The 21,101-nt window shown below is 39.3% G+C and overlaps 1 protein-coding gene across 1 annotated transcript in view; it reads left to right on the forward strand.

Moving 5' to 3' along the window:
• Positions 1-21,101, forward strand: part of KIF4A (kinesin family member 4A) — a 123,905-nt gene that overhangs the window by 63,964 nt on the left and 38,840 nt on the right. The window contains exons 11-19 of the mRNA XM_029929997.1: positions 1,857-1,915; positions 2,030-2,135; positions 6,494-6,541; positions 7,555-7,740; positions 13,426-13,529; positions 15,080-15,224; positions 15,963-16,073; positions 18,901-18,984; positions 20,294-20,407. Coding sequence (XP_029785857.1) covers positions 1,857-1,915; positions 2,030-2,135; positions 6,494-6,541; positions 7,555-7,740; positions 13,426-13,529; positions 15,080-15,224; positions 15,963-16,073; positions 18,901-18,984; positions 20,294-20,407 — 957 coding nt within the window. The remainder of the gene's footprint in view (positions 1-1,856; positions 1,916-2,029; positions 2,136-6,493; positions 6,542-7,554; positions 7,741-13,425; positions 13,530-15,079; positions 15,225-15,962; positions 16,074-18,900; positions 18,985-20,293; positions 20,408-21,101) is intronic.

Consider the following 21,101-nt stretch of genomic DNA (forward strand, 5'->3'; position numbering starts at 1 on the left):
AAAAAATGGATTAATATTACCATGTCCCCCATGGAGCCCCTCTAGGTTAAATACATGGACTTATGATCAAACATACAGAAAAGTTGAAAGAATCGTAGTGTGAGCACCTATATATCCATCACAAAGAATCCACATGAATCTTATTTTAAAGTAGATTTTTTCTAAAATTCCAGAGAGTAAAGAACTAGGTCCTTCTGTCACCTTAAGTACTACTTAATCTTTATCCATAGTACTAAGTAACTATCCCCTCAGTAAAATTTTAGTTCTTCTCTATCTCCCTTCCTTTAATGTCATCACATTTCATACTCTGTCCCAACACCTGCCATGGTGAGATAGAACAGCTGGGAAATTAATGTTAATTCTTTTACATATGGTTCATTTCTAAATAGTGGATCACTATGTAACTGTTTACACCAGTTCTGTAACCTACTACCTGTCTGATAGTAACCTGGGTCAGTGCATGCTTCCTCTGTCGCTAACTTTATTTTTGCTAGTCTAAGTACAACTCAGTCTTTAATAGCACAACTATTGTCAAAAGTGAAAATGAGTTTCCACCAAAACGCAATTGAACATCTGTAATTTATGTACCTTCGCACATCAACATGCTCCCTAGCCAAGGAAGTGTAAGCTGCTTAATGATTCTTTAAAGGGGGCCAAATTCTATATCTATTGTGTATGACTAGGGAAAGGGTGAAAATGGGAGCTAGAGGATTTTTATATACAGTTTTCTGTCTCCAGTGCTGCATTTTGTGCCTTGGAAGTAACTCTAGAGGCTGTGTCTCACACATATATGAGTGTGGCTGAGATAACAGACAGTACTTGTTACTCTAGCCATATACCCATCTGAACTTTATAAGGCTGTCATAATGGCTTTGTGAAGGCTTATTGTTTGATGTGCTGCCAGAATGTCACAACAAGCACAACATTTGAGTCCTATATAACCTGTCCTTCCCAAATCTGTCACAACATCTAGCATGTTAGAGATACTGTGATTAAAATAAAGTGAAGGGGCGCCTGAGTGGCTCAGTCAGTTAAGCCTCCGACTTCGGCTCAGGTCAGATCTCACGTTCGTGGGTTTGAGCCCCGCGTCGAGCTCTGTGCTGACAGCTAGCTCAGAGCCTGGAGCCTGCTTCCAGTTCTGTGTCTCCTCCTCTCTCTGCCCCTCCCCCTCTCATGCTCTATCTCTCTCTGTATCAAAAATAAATAAAACATTTAAAAAATTTTTTAAAAATAAAATAAAACAAAATAAAGTGAAAAATATCAATCACCCTTCCCAAGACATAGCTCCCTCAGCCATTTCTTCTCTGCCACCATTCTTGTGCCTCACCCTTTTTCTTGCTTTCTCCTACTAAAACTAGCCTACCATAGCAGATAGTGTAACTTGGAAAAAAAAAAAGCTCCACTCATATTCAGTGTGAGGCCCTTTTATGTTTTAAATGCCCTTATGCCGGGGCTAGGGAACAGTAGAGTGTAGGAGGCAGTTTAACGTAAGTGGGTTTTTTGCAAACAGCAGGGAGTAGCATGCCAGGAAGTATTGCTTTTTCTCCCAATTGCAAAATTCTATATGAAATTAAGGCTTCACACTTCACACCATAGTCTGAGCTTCATGGCAAGCATAAGACCCAGCTGCTTAGATGTTATTTTTAGTAGCTCATGTTGACTGAAGGGCTAATTTCCATGACTCTGTTAAAAAAATACATTTCTCACTAAATTACCAAAGCCCACTAAATCCTCTTATTATAGCAAAGGAGCCAACCTTTCTACTTTGGTTTTAATCCATAGGAGTAAAAGAGAGGGCATAATTAGGTGAGGCTGTTAGTCATTGCCACTGATGATCTCCTGGGTCTCTGTTGCAGACAGAACAAGCAAATGAAAAAATGAATGCCAAGCTAGAAGAACTGAGGCAGCATGCAGCGTAAGTGTTATACCAAATGTTTGTTAGTGACCTATACCACCTTACTATGCAATCACCGATGTTCTGGCCTTTGCAGTATGATTAACCTTTGGGTTCCTTCATTTGAACTTTCAGCTGCAAAGTGGATCTTCAAAAGCTAGTGGAAACTTTGGAAGATCAGGAATTAAAAGAAAATGTAGAGACAATTCGTAACCTACAGCAAGTGATTACCCAGCTATTGGTAAGCCAAATAGGGGCGGTGTAGATAGACATATCGCTTTCGTTTGTTTGTCTAGATGCATATAGACATATCTAACTTGTGCCTTTGGCTGAAACAACTAGATTGTGAGCTGTTTGAGGACAGAGATCATGGATCATTGGGTATGATCTGAATACTGAACTTAATTAAATCAGAACACTCCTAGGTTACATATGTAATGGCACATCAGTGTCTTAGTACTTTAATCAAACACTGGAAGCAGCAGCATCGTGGTGCAAAATTGCCTGGTAACATGGGCAGCAGGCATTGATTTGCTGTCCTTTTCGGTGTAGGCTAACTTAATAAGAGACCTTGTACTGTACCTCGATCTTAAGTAAGCTGGGTTCTAACAGCTTAGAGCAACCAGGGAATACCATAGCTCTCTTTTATAACCAGTAATTAATTAGTCTGAATGATCATTCTGTAAGTCCCCATTTTTATTTATTTTTAGAACTGTTATAGTAGTTGTGGGTGGGCTTGGGCAGCAGGTATTTGTTATTTTTCCCAGAAGAAAAATTCCTACAATCATTCCACCCTATAAACCTCTTTTATTTTTGTTGTTCCTTCTCTATCCTAGCCCTCGGGCATATATATGCTTCTTTTTTTAATTGAAGTCATATTATGTTAAGGGGCCATGGTTGGTTTTGTTCCCATTATACCTCTTGTTCATCATTCTGAAGCCATGACATGTCTGTAAATGACTGGTGGTAATTTCTAGCTTTGGGGCAGAGGCTTTAACTTTAACGGAATGGTGGTAAAATCTCAGGTAAATCTCAGGTCTTACTCACTGTTTTCTAGAGTTGTCAAAAGGGTATCACAAAATCATCTACACCTATATTTTACTCTTAAAGATTCCTTTAAAAATACCATACAGTATTGTGGGAGGAAGGGTTAGGATGAGTTCCAATAAGTTAAATGAGTAAATTCCCAAAAGACTTGAGAACAGTGTTTTAGAATAAGTAGTGATGTACAAAACTACCACGAGCAGTCCAACAGGACAGTTCATTTATCCACCAAACAGGCCACAGTAGTTGAGAACCTGGGCCCCAGACCCAGACACACTTTAGTTTAAAGCCAATTCTGCCATTCAGTAACTATGTAACCTTGCTAAGTACTGTGTTAATATCAAAATAATTTAAGTGATTCAAAAAGGGCATTAAAAGCTGATGTACTCAGGGAGCACCTGAACTCCAGGTAATTCCTTGAGTGGAAGCAGGATTGGAGTTTTATAAGGTGAGACGGGGAGGGGTGTGTGTCCTTGTGGTTTGATTCAGGTAGCAGTTTTGTCCTTAATTGCTGTGAAAATTTTGATTGGAGGCTGTTCCAGTTTTCATGCCTCTGGCTTAAATGAAGAACATTGGTCAATCGCATCCTACTAGCTGTCCAGTTGTTTCCGAGAGTTGTTCTTGCAACCCTTATAGTTTGTTTGCTGGTTAAAGTTCTCAAGTGGGAGAGGTGGCAAAGAAGAGGGAAGGAAGCAAAGAAAATTAGGAACCCTCTCTGTTTTAGTCCTCTTACATTAGCAATATGAGCAAAGGGTACTGACAACACAAAAGAACGGGTAATTAACTGCCCAGAAAATTCAGGAAGTCAGTACAGAAGACAATGGGCCCTAAAAAAGGAATAGAAGTTTGTCACAAAGACAACAGGGAAAATACAATCTATACAGAGAGAAAGGTACATGCCAAAGCAAAACTGGTTGAAAGTTCAGAGTGTGATAAGGACCTCGTTGTGGCTGAATTATAGAGTACATGCCAGAGAATGGCTATCATGAGGTTAAAGTTCACCACTATAATTCCACTTAAATGTAGCTGAAACATCTGATGTATAAACACCTTGTTTGAGCTGCCTCAGAATTAAGGTAATCTAGGCTGCAGAACCATACTGGAACTGAAGCTTATGTGATCACAAAAGAGTGATCGAGGACACCATTGTTCATGGACACCACAGTGATCTTAGAGGATTTCACACTATCTCATTTCTGGGGCTTTGAGTCACATGGGAAAGATGAAGGAAAAGCCATGGAAACAAGTTAATAACATAAGAGAAGGCGCATCCGCAGTGAGGATCTACTGATATGACTGGTGCCTGGTGTGCCTGTAAAGGAAGTTGCTAGTGGTGGCTGACTCAGAGGAACTCTGTAGAATCGCTATGTCTGCCACCAAAAGTCACTTGGCACATACAGCCAGAAGGTACTAAAGATTGCCACGGACTGATAGAGTCCCTGGATTCCCTCCACTGTCACAGTTGGGCAGAGTAAACCCTTTGGCCCAGGGCTTCTGCTGGACTCTTGTATCAGAGGTTTCCATGTCTATTGTTTCAAGACCCTCCCAGCTATATTTTTTGGGCATATACAACAGTGTATCCTGTAGCTTTTATTAAGACTCACTACAGTGAAAGCAGAGTGTTTCAGATGTAAGTGCTTGTGCCCTTCATTCTGGATTAATGATGGCTGAACACCCACTTTCAGTTATGAGGGCAACCATTGTTCCCAAATCTTCCTCCTGGGGCTTTGAGCACTAACCTGTACCATTTCTTCCCTGAAAATAACAATTCAAACAAACCTCCTTGCTGCAGTCACCTGTGAGGAAATTCATGCAGTCCTTTCAGTTCCCACAAAATCAAATTTTGTTTTTACCCCCTCCTCGAAGACTAGTTCCATAAAAAGCATTTTGCATGCCCAATAATGGGATTGCCTACAGCCTACCAAGAACAAGCTTTCTATTGGAGGGCATTGCTGGTTAATGTAGCTCAACGTACCCTAGCTTTGTCCCCCTGACCATCACCTTCAGCAAATCACATATTTTTACCTTACGAGAGGTTTTCCATCGTAGCCTGAGAATGAGAGAGAAAGAGGCTTTTAGACTGAAATAAATCCCATTGTTATACATTTATATTCAGGATTATGAAGGCATAATCCTATCAAGTTTGTGTAGAATATGTCATCAAAGCTTAACCTTCGACATTATAAAATTGTATTGGGCCAAAATTGTATTGGGTAAACCACAGTAACATGTCTTCTTCAAAGATTAACCCATCTACTTCGATCCTGACCCTCTGGAAGGTACTAGAAAATGTCTCCAAAAGCCAGCATTACAGGCTTTACCAATCTAGGATAGGTCTGTAAGTAGTCTATTTACTGATACTTAAAACATGGGAGGAAAGAAAGGGTTACCATCAACCTACAGTATGTCGAAGTGCTCTGTTTTTCAAGAAGGTTCATATGTCTGGTCCTTGGAGAATCACCAGTATTGTAAGTCATGATGAGAAAGGATATGGGAACACTGGCACTTCCTTTGAATTTTCTTTGAGTCTCACTGATTGGGAATTTCTGGATAGTGGAAGTGCTTTACAAATAGCACTTACTAAGGGCCTCTTCACTCCTCGCCTTAAAGGTACCGAGATTCAAGGTACAACAACTATTTAAGATTTCCCTGGGCTGATGCAGAGACTCCATGTGCTAACCCTAAATTCTTTTCTTGCTATTGAGCCAGTAGCTCTTTCACCTTTGGCCTCTTTAATCATGTGACTTCCTGGAAATCCTTACTTCCCAGGGCTTGCAGAATCACTTAAACAGAAGTGGTAATCCATATGTTGCAATACCAAATAAAGCCTAAATTCCAATGGGGAGAAGAGAGCTTGCTCATATGATAGCCTATCAACAAATTAGTCCTAATACGTGGTTTTAGGTTTCCCTTTTAGATGGTTGTCATTCCAATGCCCAAAAAAAGAATTGTACTCTGAAAGGGAATCAGCGCTTACTTACCCTTTCCCTTCATGTAACCAGTATCTGCAATAGCTGCATAAGATTGATTCGTTCTTAGATATATGAGGGAGATTTGTCTGACTTCATGAGCACATTTCTCTGGGGTATCTGCCTATATGGAACTTATTTCCTTCTAGAGTAGGCTCTTGCTACCTTGACTGTAAAAAATACAAAATAACCCTTCCTTCTATTCACTTTTCTACTGCATGGCTTTTATTTCATATGTCTTTTTAGGGTGGTATGTCCATGAGAACTGGCTAGACCTTATACATTATAGAGGTAGACTTGGTAAAAACATAAAGAATACAGTATAAAATAGGATGTCAAATGCCACGTGACTCTATTTTTCTTTTTAGAAAGACTACACCATCAACCTTATAATGAGGATAGACTCTTAAGAGGTGGGAAATGAAAATGTGTGGTTTTGGGTGTATGTATGTGCCACAAAATGGGTCCAGCACCTTAAAGGGTGTCTATGTATACTTGAAAAAAAATTAAATAACCAATATAAAATCCACTAGTAAGCTTCACTTCAAAGTCTTTTCCTAAACTGAAATATCATTTGTCATTGCAGGATGAAGCTGTTGCTGCAACCATTGATACTGCAGTAGAACCAGAAGCTGTAAGTAATTGGCTTTGTGTAGAACTAGGAGCTTTAACTGTGTCATTTCCTGTAATTTATTACTTGGCTGAGGAAGAGAATCCCTGATTGCTACCATCCTCCATAGACTACCTTGGAAGTCCAGAAATCTTGAGTGTAAATGCCAGTTGTGTAAAATCCTGAAGTTGGATAGACTCCACTTCTAATAGTATGACTGCTATGGATGACAGGGCTTCTCAAGGATGTCATATTCCTTGTTTGTAGTCCGGCTTGCTGACTTTTTGTTAGATATTTTCCTCATCATACTTATGCTTTTAGCTAGGGGCTAAAAGAACCAAGGGAAATATTCTAAGTGTTCAAGTTGCAAGAATAGATAAAATGTATTAGAAAAAATAAATAAAATGTATTAGATGTTGGCTAAATTTTAGAGAGCAAAGTCAAAATGAAAGGCTAGACAGTGGCTTCCTTGAGACATCTTTTTGCCCCTAAAACAAACATGTATTGGTGTTTTTTGTATGCTGAAAGAAGAAAGATGGGAAGTAATCAGGTGACCTCTGGTATGTGCCCTTCATTCTGGATTAAAGGTATTTTTATTTTAAGTGATGGGTGAACACCCCCTTTTCAGTTACAAAGGCAACCATTATGTTCCCAAATCTTTCGAGATTGTGAAGGGATAATGAAGCCTCTTCTCCTTTTCCACCATTCCTAAAGTGCCATTTCCAGAACCCTTTCTCCTGTAAAGAACCCTTAGAATGAGGTGAAAGTAAGAAATGTTAGCAATCAATAAAGGAAAGAGCAAGTTTACTCTTAAGAGTCAGTTAAAGGATGTAAGAAGCAAGGTGCTGTGAGAACAGGCAAAGAGGCTAGGCTCGATGCATTTCAGATGTTTAAAACAAATATATGAGAAGCCGTATTTTTAAAAGAATAGGGGTACCAGTAATGGAGAAGTGGCTGTGAAACCAACCTGATGAAGCAGGGTCTAAGGATCTCAAATTGCTTGTGTCTCATAAAATCATCATCTTGATCTTTTCCAGCAAGTGGAAACCATTCCAGAGACCAGCAGGTCTTCTGATGCTTTCACTACTCAGCATGCTCTACGTCAAGCTCAGATGTCTAAGGAACTGGTTGAGTTGAATAAAGCCCTTTCCTTGAAAGAGGCCCTAGCCAGAAAGATGACTCAGAACGACAACCAACTGCAGCCCATTCAGTTCCAGTACCAGGTAAAATATTTACCAGAACAGCATTTGTTCATGTCTGCCATCTCTCTTTAACTGTGTGGGAAGAAAACAGGCACACTCTTGGGGGTTTTTTAATGTTTATTTTTGAGAGAGAGAGAGAGAGAGGGAGGGAGGGAGAGAGAAGGGAGATATAGAGTGATCAGGTGATTAAGGGAGGGACAGAGAGGAGAGGGAGACAGAGTCCAAAGCAGGCTCTAGGCTCTGAGCTGTCAGCACAGAGCCTGAGGCAGGGCTTGAACTCATGGACCTCAAGATCATGACCTGAGCTGAAGTTGGATGCTCAGCTGACTGAGCCACCCAGCACCCCAGGCACACTGTTTTTGATGACATTGAGACAACATAATGTGTATAGTACAACTGGAATTGTATTATTGGTTTCCAAAAAAAGGATACATTCAGGACAGGGAACCTGCAATTTTATTTTATTTCATTGAACACCTTATGCAATAGGTATTTAATAAATAGTTTGATGGTGTTATAATAAATGTGGTCTCCACTTGTGGCGAAATTTTGTTCTACTACCAATACTGAGATTCTGAGAAAGGTACATCTCTTAGTAGATGGTCTTGGCTTTGGTGTGAATTAGGAAGAGACTTATGGGGTTCCTGGGTGGCTCAGTCAGTTAAGTGTCTGACTGTTGATTTCAGCTCAGGTCATCATCTCACAGTTTGTGATTTTGAGCCCCACATTGGGCTCTGCACTGACAGCACAGTGCCTACTTGGGATATTCATTCTCTCTCTCTCTCTCTCTCTCTCTCTCTCTCTTTCTCCCTCCCTCCCGTCCTCCCTCCCTCCCTCTGTCTTATTCTCCCCCCTCCTGCTTGTGTGCTTTCTCTCTATATATATTAAAATAAACAGTTTTTTTTTAAAGGAGAGAATAATGAATATCACTTGACTTGGCCAAAGACAAAACTGTTTTTCCTAGTGGTAGTTCTATTTTTTTAATTTTTCTTTTTTTTTAAATTTTTTTTTAGTGTTTATTTTTGAGAGAGACAGAGAGCGTGCGATCAAGGGAAGGGCAGAGAGAGAGACACACAGACACACACAGTATGTGAAGCAGGGTCCAGGCTCTGAGCCTTCAGCACAGAGCCCGACATGGGGCTCAACCCAGGAACACAAGATCATGACCAGAGCCGAAGTCGGACGCTCAACTGACTGAGCCACCCAGGCAGCCCCTAATTTTTCTTAATGTTTACTTAGAGAGGGAGAGAGCACAGATGTGCATATACAGAGGAGGGGCAGAGAGAGGGAGACAGAGGTTCCAAAGCAGGCTCCACACTGACAGCAGAGACCGATGTGGGGCTTGCACTCACAAACCTCGAGATCATGACCTGAACCAAAGTTGAACACTCAACTGACAGCCACCCAGGTGCCTAGTGGTAGTTCTAATTGGCCCTTGCTAATTAATAACCAGATCTTTACTGAAAGCCAAGTCTTTGGCTTTCAGGTTATTCCACAAGGTTAACCAGACCTTATTTTCCATTGTAGCCCAGTGTTTCCCATCCGCAAAGTGATGTTAGCAGGGCTGGTAGAATGAAGGGTGGATTGTTTTCCCATGAGCTACATCCTACCACCCTCAGGTCATATATGCTCGTATCAAGAAATCCTATAGTATTCATGCAGCTTCTACCCCCAGCTCCCCTAAGTCTTCAAAGTAAAAACAAGAAAAATGTTTTTCCTAAATAATTTTAAGCACTTTTTTTCCTGAGGATATAGAATTCCCCTAGGGTATTCCAAAATAATAACTGAGTTGCCATTAGAGGTTTTATTTCCATTTTTTATTACAGTCGTGTTTAGCTTTTTTTAACTTAATTTTTATTTATGTAAAATGGAAAAAAGAAAGATTGATGACAAATGCATATATATCACTTATTAAAGCTAAACAGTATAATAATCAGAAAAATGAATCAATTCCTGCCCTACTACCTTCTGTCCAGTTCCCTAGGCTTATATTATAAATGCTTAAGCTATTTCTTCTGACACTTACATTCATTTTTGTAGATAAGAGTTGGAAGTATAACATGTTAATTTAAAAATTTTAGACATTCTTGCAAATCAGAACCGTAATGAAATATCACCTCACATCTGTCAGAATGGCTAAAATTAAAAACATGAGAAACAACAAGTGTTGGCAAGGGTGTGGAGAGAAAGGAACCCTCATGCACTGTTGGTGGGAATGCAAACTGGTACAACCATTGTGGAAAACAGTATGAAGATTCCTCAAAAGATTAAAATAGAATTACCATATAATCCAATAATTCCACTACTGGGTACTCACCCATAGAATACAAAAAAAAAAAAACTAATTCAAAAAGATATATGCACCCCTATGTTTATTGCAGCATTATTTACAATAGCCAAATTATGGAAGCAGCCCAAGTGTTCATTGATAGATTAATGGATAAAGAAGATGTGGTATATATACACACAATGGAATATTACTCGGCCATAAAAAAAAGAATGAAATCTTGCCATTTGCAACAACATGGGATGGATCTAGAGAGTGTAATGCTTAGTGAAATAAGTCAGAGAAAGACAAATACCATATGATTTCATTCATATGTACAAGTCAGGAATCAAAACAAATGAACAAAGCAAAAAAGAGACAAACAAAAACACAGACTCTCAAATATAATGAATAAACGAGTGGTTACCAGAGGGGAAGTGGGTGGGCGGAAGGGTGAAATAGGTGAAGGAGATCAAGAGTATAAAAGAAAAGTATTTGGTTACTATTACATTTTAATAACTCAGGGTTTAATTAAAACCACAATGATTTTGTAATGTAACATCTTTTGTGGGTAGCTTCCTTTACTTCCAGAAATTCTGATTATAATGGTCTCAGGAAACTATGATTAAATGAGTAGGCAGTACCTCTTGAGAGTATGAGCAGTTCTAGAGATGGAAAATGGTGATGGTTTTACAATGTCACTGAGCTGTCCACTTAATATGATTAAAATGTTAACCTTTGATGAATAAAAAATAATAAATTCAATACAGTTGTGAAAAAAGTTTTAGATATTATCAGTTGATTTCCTGCTATGGAAGATAGGAATATAGCTCTCTTACACAACTACCCGTGTACACCACCTCACCTCTTATCTCTCAGAACGGTAATCTCACAAGTTTTGATTAAATGAATATTTAGTGTTTAAATTTTTATGATTATGTAAATATGTTTTCCAGCTGAGCCACATAGCATAATATGATTCCAGTTCCTTTCTTGTTTGGCTTTTTGTATTTCCCAGAGTTAATAACCCCATTTTTTCATTTACTTAGTCTTCTATGTCAATAATTTATCTCCAAACTTTTATACAGACTTATAAAACTCCTCCTAATATGGCCAGACATACTAGATAATTCATCAATCCATTTCTTTCTTAAAGAGAACCTTCCTGGAATTTTCTGTCTTGGTTAACTTTCTGTAGGCCTGCTGCCCGGCCAGCAACCTGGTACTGTCACCCTGGGAACCTGCTTCACTTCTTCATTTCACTTCATCTCTGTGTTGAAACAGATTCTGTGTCTTCCTTATTCTTGGGATACCCCTTTGTGTTGGTTGAATACAACCCCAATAACTTTCTGAGACAGTGTTCATGAAAGAGAAATGTTTTAAACCATTGCATACCTAAAAATAGCTTTTTGCTGTTGTTGTTGTTAAGTAGGTAGGTAGGTAGTTTGGCTGGGTTTATATTGTACAGCGGAAATCATTCTCCTTCAAAAATGTGAAGGCTTTCCTTCACTGTCTTCTGTTTCCAGTAATGCTGTTGAGAAGTCCATTATAATGCCTGATTCTTTTTATTTGATCTGTATTCCACTGCCACCATCACTCCTGCTCTAGAAACTTTAAGGACCTTTTCTTTGTTGCCAAATGTGATTGAACTTCACAATGATGTTCCTTTGCATGGAACTTGTTTATTGTATTTGGTGGGTCCTTTCAAACTAGAAATTTGTATTCTCCTTTAATGGGAAGGTTTCTTGTATTACTTCTTTAATAATTCCCCCTTTCTGTTTTTCCTGGTTCTCTTTTCTTACACTCTTCATAGTCAGATACTCTTAGATGTAGTCTCTTCTTATCTCTTCCCTCCTATTTTCTATTTTTTAAATCTTTTTATTCCACTATCTGGGTGATTTCCCTCCACACCTGGTGAATTTTTCCTATTTGCCTATTAGAATTTCTAAGATGTTTTTAATCCACTCATTTTTTATATCCTTCTATTTTTTTTCACGGATACAGTGCTCATCTCTAATAGAAATTACATTTTGTTGAGGTTTTCTTATCCTTCCTGCCTTGCCTCTGTGTCCTCCAAATTCCTGTCTTTAGGGTGTTTGGTCTTTTCTTTCATATAAGAAGCTTTCCTCAAATTTCCAGTGATCTATGGCTACCCATTCATATTTAACAGTGGGACACTAAAACCCAGTAGGAAGTTCTCTATGTACGCGTTTGTCTTGGGCTGGTCAGTCTCCAATAAAGAAATCTGTCATTCTCCTGCCTGGAGTGGAATAGGAAGACTGGTGGTATGCCTTATTTCTGGTAACCTAGAAAAAATAAGGGAGTTGAAGGAGTCTGTCCAGTCATGTACAGACTTTAATTTAATCCCCTCTCAGCAGCATGATACCTTATCCCTGCCTTCTGCTGCATGTGCTATCTATGAATCCAGCCTCTCAGATTCGGCCTCTTCAGAGAGGAAACCTCTGCTCCTCTCTGTGGTTCAACTACAAATTGGCTTGTTTCTTCTTGGCGTTTGTCCTATTGGAGTCATATTTTAGCTTTTTCCACTCTGCTAAGTCGGTTACTACTCAACTATTTTTCTCTTATAAAGGTTTGTTTAGGGGCACCTGGGTGGATTAGTTGGTTAAATGTTTGCCTTTGGCTCAGGTCATGATCTCACAGTTTGTCAGTTTGAGCTCCACACTGACAATATGGAGCCTGCTTAGGCTTCTCTCTCTACCCCCAAACTGCTTGCTTGCTCTCTCTCTCTCTCTCTCTCTCTCCCCCCCCCCTCTAAAAATAAATAAACCTTAAAAAAGAGCCTGTTTCTTGGCATAATGAGCCACTCTTATCAAAAGGGTGGGACCTCTACCAAGTTCGCACACTTAAGCCAAGGGCCAACCTTGCAAATAATACTTCTTGAGAACAGCTGTCTCCAGCCTGCTATATGAACTCTCTTCCGCATAGAAACTAAGGCTAAAAAGAGATGAAATGACCTTCATTAAGACTTTAGCTATTAATTGCTGGGCTCAATGTTCAAATCTAGGCTTTTGGATTCCAAGTTTATACTTTTTCCACTACGTATAACCTTCATCTCCTTAAATCAAGTAAAGATGTTTTTAGTTTGTAATTTAAGTGGTAAAATTGAATACATAGTTCCTTAAGATGTGGAATGTTGATTTTCTTTTTTCATTTATTATTTTTTAAATGTTTATTTTTGAGAGAGAGAGAGTGAGTGGGGCAGGAGCAGAGAGAGAGGGAGACCGAGGATCCAAAGTGGGCTCTGCACTGATGGCAGAGAGCCCAATGGCAGGGGGCTCAAACTCACAAACCATGAGATCATGATATGAGCTGAAGTCAGACACTTAACTGAGCCACCCAGGCACCCCCCTTTTTTTAAAGTAAATTCTCTTTCATGCCTTTTAATGCTTTTTTTTCTCTCTGACCCATAACATTTCTAGGATAACATAAAAAATCTAGAATTGGAAGTTATCAATCTGCAGAAGGAAAAAGAAGAATTGGTTCTTGAACTTCAGACAACAAAGAAGGATGTCAACCAAGCCAAGTAAGAATAAATCCAATAAATATTATATCAAGTCCCTCCTGTCTATGAGGAAGTTATAAATTAAATAGACAAGTGTAAGAGCCATTTCCTGCCCCCACACAATTTATACCTAATTGTGGAAAGAAGATCTAAACAAAAGAAAAGTAATTGAGATTTTCAATACCACCTTATGGTGACAGTGAAAGAATGTCATAACAGTATATGATTAGTAGATTAGTAGCTAAATGAATTTCTTTTCTTTTTAATTTTTTTAATTTTTCTAAATACTTTATTGTCAAATTGGTTTCCATATAACACCCAGTGCTTCTCCCCACAAGTGCCTTCCCCCTCCTCCCCCTTCAGCCCTGGGTTCGTTTTTAGTCTTCAATAGTCCCTAAATGAATTTCTTAGGCAGCAATTGCTGTAAGCGTTCCAAGGGAGGGGATATCAGTTTAGGCTGGCATGATCAAGGAAGGCCTTAGAAGAAGTTAGCATTTGAGCTGGAGTTTGAAAGATTATCAGACCTACCAGACAACTACAGTTTCTTTGTCCCTGCACTGATTGTAAATTAGCTTGTGAATAGAATTAATGTCCAGGCTAGTAAATGAAAAACAATCTAGCCATCCCTTAGCCAGTTCATAATAAAATTAAGACAGATAACCAGAATATCTTGCGCTTCCTCACACATCTGCCTTATTGGTTTTTCTGCCTTCTGTTTTACTCCATGACTCTATTATATCTATGTTGACTCTAAAGTTCATGTTCTTTTTTTTATGTTTTATTTATTTTTGAGAGAGAGAGACAGCTTGAGCAGAGAAGGGTCAGAGGGAGAGGGAGATACAGAATCCGAAGACAGACTCCAGGCTCTGAGCTATCTGTCAGCACAGAGCCTGACGCAGGGCTCGAACCCTCGAACTGCGAGGTCATGACCTGAGCTGAAGTCAGACGTTCAACAGACTGAGCCACCCAGGCACCCCTAAAAAAAATTAATGTTTATTTATTTTTGAGAGAGATTAAGATTGAGAGAGAGTCTATGTATGAGCAGGGGGTGGGGGGAGCAGAGAGAGACTGAGATACAGAATCCAAAGCAGGCTCCATGCTGTCAGCACAGAACCCTATGCGGGGCTCAAACTCAAGAGCTGTGAGATCATGACCTGAGCCGAAGTCAGACATTTAGCAGACCGAGCCACCCAGAGGCCCCTAAAGTTAATGTTCTTAAATATGCTGAATGTTTACTTTCTATCTCAGACTAGTGTAATAATCACCAGAATTATTCCTTTATAGCTAAACTAAAGTGAAATATCTTCAAAGAATCATCCTTTTAACATAGTGGTGGGGAATGAAGTATTGAGGCAGTTGCATTATTATATACTCAAAACATTGTTGTTTTTCTTGGTATTGAGCTTTCATTATTGAAACAGTTTTGGTTTGGGTGATGCTCATTATTTGAAGATGGCTATGCGACCGGTTACGTATTTTATATATATCAGGGTTATGAACCTAGGAGTCTTTGTCTTTTGAAGTCAGTCTTTGCTGCTATTAGTCTTCATTCCTATGACATCTGTTTTTAGGTTGAGTGAGCGCCGCCGTAAACGTCTCCAGGAGCTAGAGGGTCAAATAGCTGATCTGAAGAAGAAACTCAATGAACAGTCCAAACTTCTGAAGCTGAAAGAATCCACAGAGCATACTGTTTCCAAACTGAACCAGGAAATACAGGTAAGAAACTCTCATCCTTGGGTTTATTTCATTAAAACTTACAAACATAGGTGTTCCATTTAGAATTATACTACTGAGGTGTTGTCAGGTGAGAAAGTACCGGGCAGGGCCATCATTGCAAGTATGTGAAACTCCACAAATGTCCCTTTTACAAGACATTTTTCTGGTAGTCATCTAGAGTCTGAACAACAAAATCCTGCATTAACATTTAGAGTTTGATGTTAGATTCTCTGAAACCAAAGGAGAAAGGTACCTGAGTATTTTGTGACCACTTTCTATAATTATGTAGAATCATTTCGTACAGTAGTTGCAAAGTGACAGACACCTGGAAAATATTTTCAGTTATTGAATGTTCAACTTCTGACATCTGCAAAGTGGAGTTACAGGACACTTACACTGAAACCTTTAGAATACAGTGGTTGCTAGGTGGATTTGTTCTTGGGGCTTAGTAGATATTTTCTTGAAATTTCATTTATGTACAATGAATTTAGGGCTGAATTTAGCTGTCAGTACGTTTTTAAAAATTTTCTTCAACATGTTCATCTGTGTAGTCTATACTTGGAAACCCTATGCAAGCCTATGGCAAGGGGTATTGCAAGCCTAATCAAAAAATCTGTTGGCAGCCTTCTCAGCTTAGCTCTGAGTTTTCTCTCTTCTTAATAGTTAGTCTATCCATCTGCACATCAGCGTAGAATAAGTGCAAATGACTAATAGTTGTACTGGTTTTTGTTTTTACAGGTGATGAAAAACCAGCGGGTACAGTTGATGCGTCAGATGAAAGAGGATGCTGAGAAGTTTAGACAGTGGAAACAACAAAAAGACAAAGAAGTAATCCAGTTAAAAGAACGAGTAAGTAGCTACAACTTCTCAAAGGCCTACTTAACAAAGCCTTCTCTGGGCTGACTAGCATTAAAGCCTCTCTTCAAACAACTGCTTATCTCCCAAAATGTAACACATTCATGAATGTAGCAACTATTTCTTAAACGTCTACTACATGCAAGGTACTATATGGTAGATAACATGATAACATGGAAAATAGAAAGGTGAGTATTATATGAGCTCTCCCCTTGAAGAATGGCTTATCTAAAGGGGAAGGTGAAGGGAGCCTGGGAAGCTCAGTCACATATGCGTCTGTCTCTTGATATTGGCTCAGGTCATGATCTCATGGTTTGTGAGATCAAGCCCCTGTGCTGACAGTGCAGAGCCTGCTTAGGATTCTCTCTCCCCTTCTCCCTCTGCCCCTCCCCCACTTGCACTTTCACTCTCAAAATAAATAAACATTTTTTTAAAATGAAGAAATATCTCAAATCAATAACCTAGACTTCCACTTTAAGACACTGGGGGAAAAAGCCAACCAAACCCAAAGCTAGCAAATGCACAGAAATGTTCAGCATTGAGCTCTGTACTGACAGCTCAGAGCCCGGAGCCTGCTTCAGATTCTGTGTTTCCCTCTGTCTGTGTCCCTCCCCTGCTCGCTCACTCATTCTCTCTCTCTCTCAAAAAGAAATAAACAGTAAAAAAATTTTTTTAATTAAAAAAATAAAGAAGAAATAATACCAAATTTTTGGAAACTGTTGGAACTATTGGAAACTATTTGGAAACAGAAGCAAAGGAAACATTTCTAAGCTCATTCTATGACCAAAACCAAAGACATTCCAAGAAAACTATAGAATATAGGTGTGAAAATCTTCAAAATCAGCAAACTGAATCCAGCAACATATAAAAAGACTGATACACCATGACCAAGTAAGGTTCATCTGAAAAAATGCAAGCCTTTCTTAATATCGGAAAATCAATTAATGTATTTAAAGCAGCACAATACAGGACAAGAACTACATGATTATCACGGTTCCTTTTCAGTATTCAATAGTCTCATGATTTGTGTCCCTCACTCTCCCCAACCCTCTCTTCCCCTTCACCTCCCCATGGCCCTCTATTAGGTTTGTCCTGTTAGACCTATGAGTGCAAACATATGGTATCTGTCCTTCTCTGCCTGACTTATTTCACTTAGGACTGAAGGGGGAGGGGGAGGGAGGAAGGGGGTGATGGTCATGGTGGGGGGCACTTGTGGGGAGAAGCACTGGGTGTTATATGGAAACCAATTTGACAGTAAACTATTATTTTAAAAAATAAATAAATAAAAAAGAACTACATGATTATCTCAATAGACATAGAAAACACATTTGACAAAATCCATCACCCTTTCATAATAAAAACACTCAGGAAACTGGGAGTAGAAGGGAACTTCTGAACCTGATAAAGGGCATTTATGAAAATCCCACAGTTAACATTATACTGAATGGGTAAAGACAGAACATTTTCCCCCTAAGATCAGGAACAAGACAAGAATATCTACTCTCATTGCTTTTATTCCACATTGTCCTGGAGGTTCTGGCCACACCACTTAAGCAAGAAAAATATATAAATGGCATCCAGATTGGAAAGGAAGAAACAAAACTCTCTGTTAGCAGATGACATGATCTTATATAAAATACTAGAGGATCTACTTAAAAAAACTGTTAAAACTAATACATGAGTTCAGCAGGGTTGGAGGATATAAGTTAAATGCACAAAAGCTGATAGTATTTCTTTACATTAGAAACCAATTTGTAAATGAAGAAAACAATTCCATTTATAATAGCATCAATAGAATAAAATGCTTAGGAATAAACTTAACAAGTGTAAGACCTATACACTAAAAATTGTAAAGCTTCATTGAATTAATTAAATACCTAAGTAAATGGAAAAATAGCCCATGTTCATGAATGGGTAGACTTAATATACTTAAGAGTGAATACTCCCCAGATTGATCTCAGATTCAGTACAATCTCAGTCAAAATTCCAACTGCTTATTTGCAGATATTCACATGCTGATCCTGAAACTCATATGGAAATGGAAGTAACCCAGCACAGTCATAACAATCTTAAAAGAGAAGAATAAATTTGGAGATGTCACATTTCCCCTTCGCAACACACCCATCACCTCACATAGTTACCTGTTTTTTCAGTGTAAAGAAAACACTTAAGATGTATTCCTCAGCAAATTTCAAGTATACCATATAGTGTTATTAACTATAGTCACTGTTATATATAGATCCCCAGAACTTACTCATTTTATAACTGAAAGTTTGTACCCTTTGACCAACCTTTCCCTGTTTTCCCCACCCCCAGTTCCTGGTAACCACCATTACTCTCTAGTTTTATGGGTTTGACTTTTTTAGATTCCACATATAAGCAAGATCATATAGTATTCGTCTTTCTCAGTCTGGTTTATTTCAGTTACCCTAATGACCTTTAGATTCATCCATGTTGTTGCAAATGGTGGGATTTCCTTTTTGTTTGTGGCTAAATAATATTCCATTGTATACATATACCACATTTTCTTTATCCATTCATCTGTCAACACTTAGGTTATTTCCATATCTTGGTTACTATGAATAATGCTATAATGAAAATGAAGATACAGATATCTTTTCAAGATACTGATTTCATTATCCTTGAACATATACAGTGAGATTGTGCTGGATCATATAGTAGTTCTATTTTTAATTTTTTGAGGAAAATTAAATCCTGTTTTCTATAGTGACTGTTATACTGAAAGACTCTTTAGTTACATTATAAAGTTTTATGTCAGCTATCTGAATAGCAATTAAAAGTCTGACTTTTTTCTTCTTAGGACCGTAAGAGGCAATATGAACTGCTCAAACTTGAAAGAAACTTCCAGAAACAGTCTAATGTGCTCAGACGGAAAACTGAGGAGGTAAGAAAATCCAATCTGCTGGGTCAGGTGTACTGTCACCTTCAGGCTTAAATGCTGACATAGTAGTATCCCTTAAATGAGCCAGTGTCCTGATATCAATCTTGACCAGCAATTCGTAAGTCTTAATCCCTGTTTATGTCATGAACTGTGAGCAGATAAAAATCTGAAGGAAATGGTACTACTGTTGTGCCCAAGTTTTTAAAATCGCCCCAAATCACCCCAAAACAAACACCAGAGACTGCTAGGGAGACCGAGTCACGCCTGCAAAAGCAAAGGACCTTTATTACAAGCTTAAGCTTGGGCTCACAGTCTCCAGCCAACCCGCTGGCCACTTGAAGAGAGCCCCAAACAAAGGCAGGGCAGGGCCTTTTATGCCTTTGGGAGTAGGCGTTACAGGAAATGATGACAGGTGTACAGTGATCCAATCCCTGCCCCCCCCATCAACACTGGCAGTTGTGGGAGCCAGTCACACCATCCGGAGCACTGACCAATCAGAGTGGTCCCAGGACGCCCCTCGTGGGGCGTGACTAGGCCTGCCTCTAGAAAGGTCAAGGGTATCGGCTGGCCTCCCCCATTGGGCGCCGCAGGAGTTGTCCCTCCTTAATGCGCACCCTTTCAGGAGAAGCTGGCGCCTTCCCCTTTAAGTAAAGGGGAAGGCTGGATGGGACCTGCGGCCGGCTGGGGACCGCCCCCCCCAAGGGCTGCCCAGCGCAACTCCACCGCAGAGGTGCGCGCAACCGTCTCTGGGAAGGCTGGGACAGCCCGGTGGTGAGGGCCGGATCCGACCTGCATCTTTACACTATTCAAATAAGGATTTTCCCCCCAGTTAGGCTTGCTTCTTTCCAAACAAAATACAGAGTAAAATACAGATGTTTTCAGTCTGTGGTACTTTGAAATGTGTACCTCCCCTAGGCTCTGAAGCAGTAGTTATTCACCAGTATAATGTACATAGAGACTTAAATCTTGATTCCTATAGAGAATCAAACCCATAGAATTTTTTCATTTTTCTGGGGTGCCTCAGTAGCTCAGTCAGTTAAGCATCAGACTCCTGATTTCAGCTCAGGTCATAATCTTACGGTGTGTAAGTTCGAGCCCTGCATCAGGCTCTGCACCATCTACTTGGGATTCACTTTCTCCCTCTCTCTTTGCCCCTCCCCCTTCTTGTGCATGCGCGCGCTCTCTCTCTCACTCAACATAAATAAATATCTTTCTAAAATATTTAAAAAGTTTTTCTTTACTAATATGCTGGAAATTAAAATGTTTTATTTAAACCTTCAATTCAACATTACTGTGAGCTGTTTTTATTTAGGCAGCTGCTGCCAACAAGCGTCTCAAGGATGCTCTCCAAAAACAACGGGAGGTTGCAGATAAGCGGAAAGAGACTCAGAGCCGTGGAATGGAAGGCACTGCAGCTCGAGTGAAGGTATGGACAGCTTGAATTGTTATTTTTCTCATCTACATTGGGATAGGAAAAAGTGAAAAATAGTTTTCTTTTTGTTTAGAATTAAACACTTCAGAATGTAAAGTTCTTCTACCTGAAAGCCTGATTCCCTAAGGGTACCTTTGAATATCTTTGAACAAATGTGAAAGACCAAGAGTAGAGAACCCTGGGGCGCCTGAGTGGCTCAGTCAGTTAAGCATTGGACTTCAGCTCAGGTCATGATCTCACAGTTTGTGAACTTGAGCCCTGCGTCAGGCTCTGTGCTGATAGCTCGGAGCCTGGAGCTTGCTTCGGATTCTGTGTCTCCCTCTCTTTCTGTCCCTCCCCTGCTCATACTCTGTCTCTCAATAATAAATGTTAAAAAAATTAAGAGTTGAGAATCCTTTTCATCCCTGCCTCTATTGAAGGTCAGTTAATTTTTTACATTTTCATTGAGGTATGATTGGCCCACGATAATTTGTATATATTTAAAATGTACAATTTAATAAGTTTTGACACAGATATGCACCCATGAAATCATCACCACAGTCAAGGTAATGTCAATGTCCATCATGGCCAAAACTTAATTTTGTTCCCTTTGTAAACCCTTTCTCATCTCCCTAGTTCACCCCTCTACCTCCCTATCTCCAGGCAACCATTAATCTGCTGTCACTCTAGACTCCTTTTTAATTTTCTA

This window comes from Suricata suricatta, chromosome X (genome assembly GCF_006229205.1).
Source record: "Suricata suricatta isolate VVHF042 chromosome X, meerkat_22Aug2017_6uvM2_HiC, whole genome shotgun sequence".
Classification (NCBI taxonomy): domain Eukaryota; kingdom Metazoa; phylum Chordata; class Mammalia; order Carnivora; family Herpestidae; genus Suricata; species Suricata suricatta.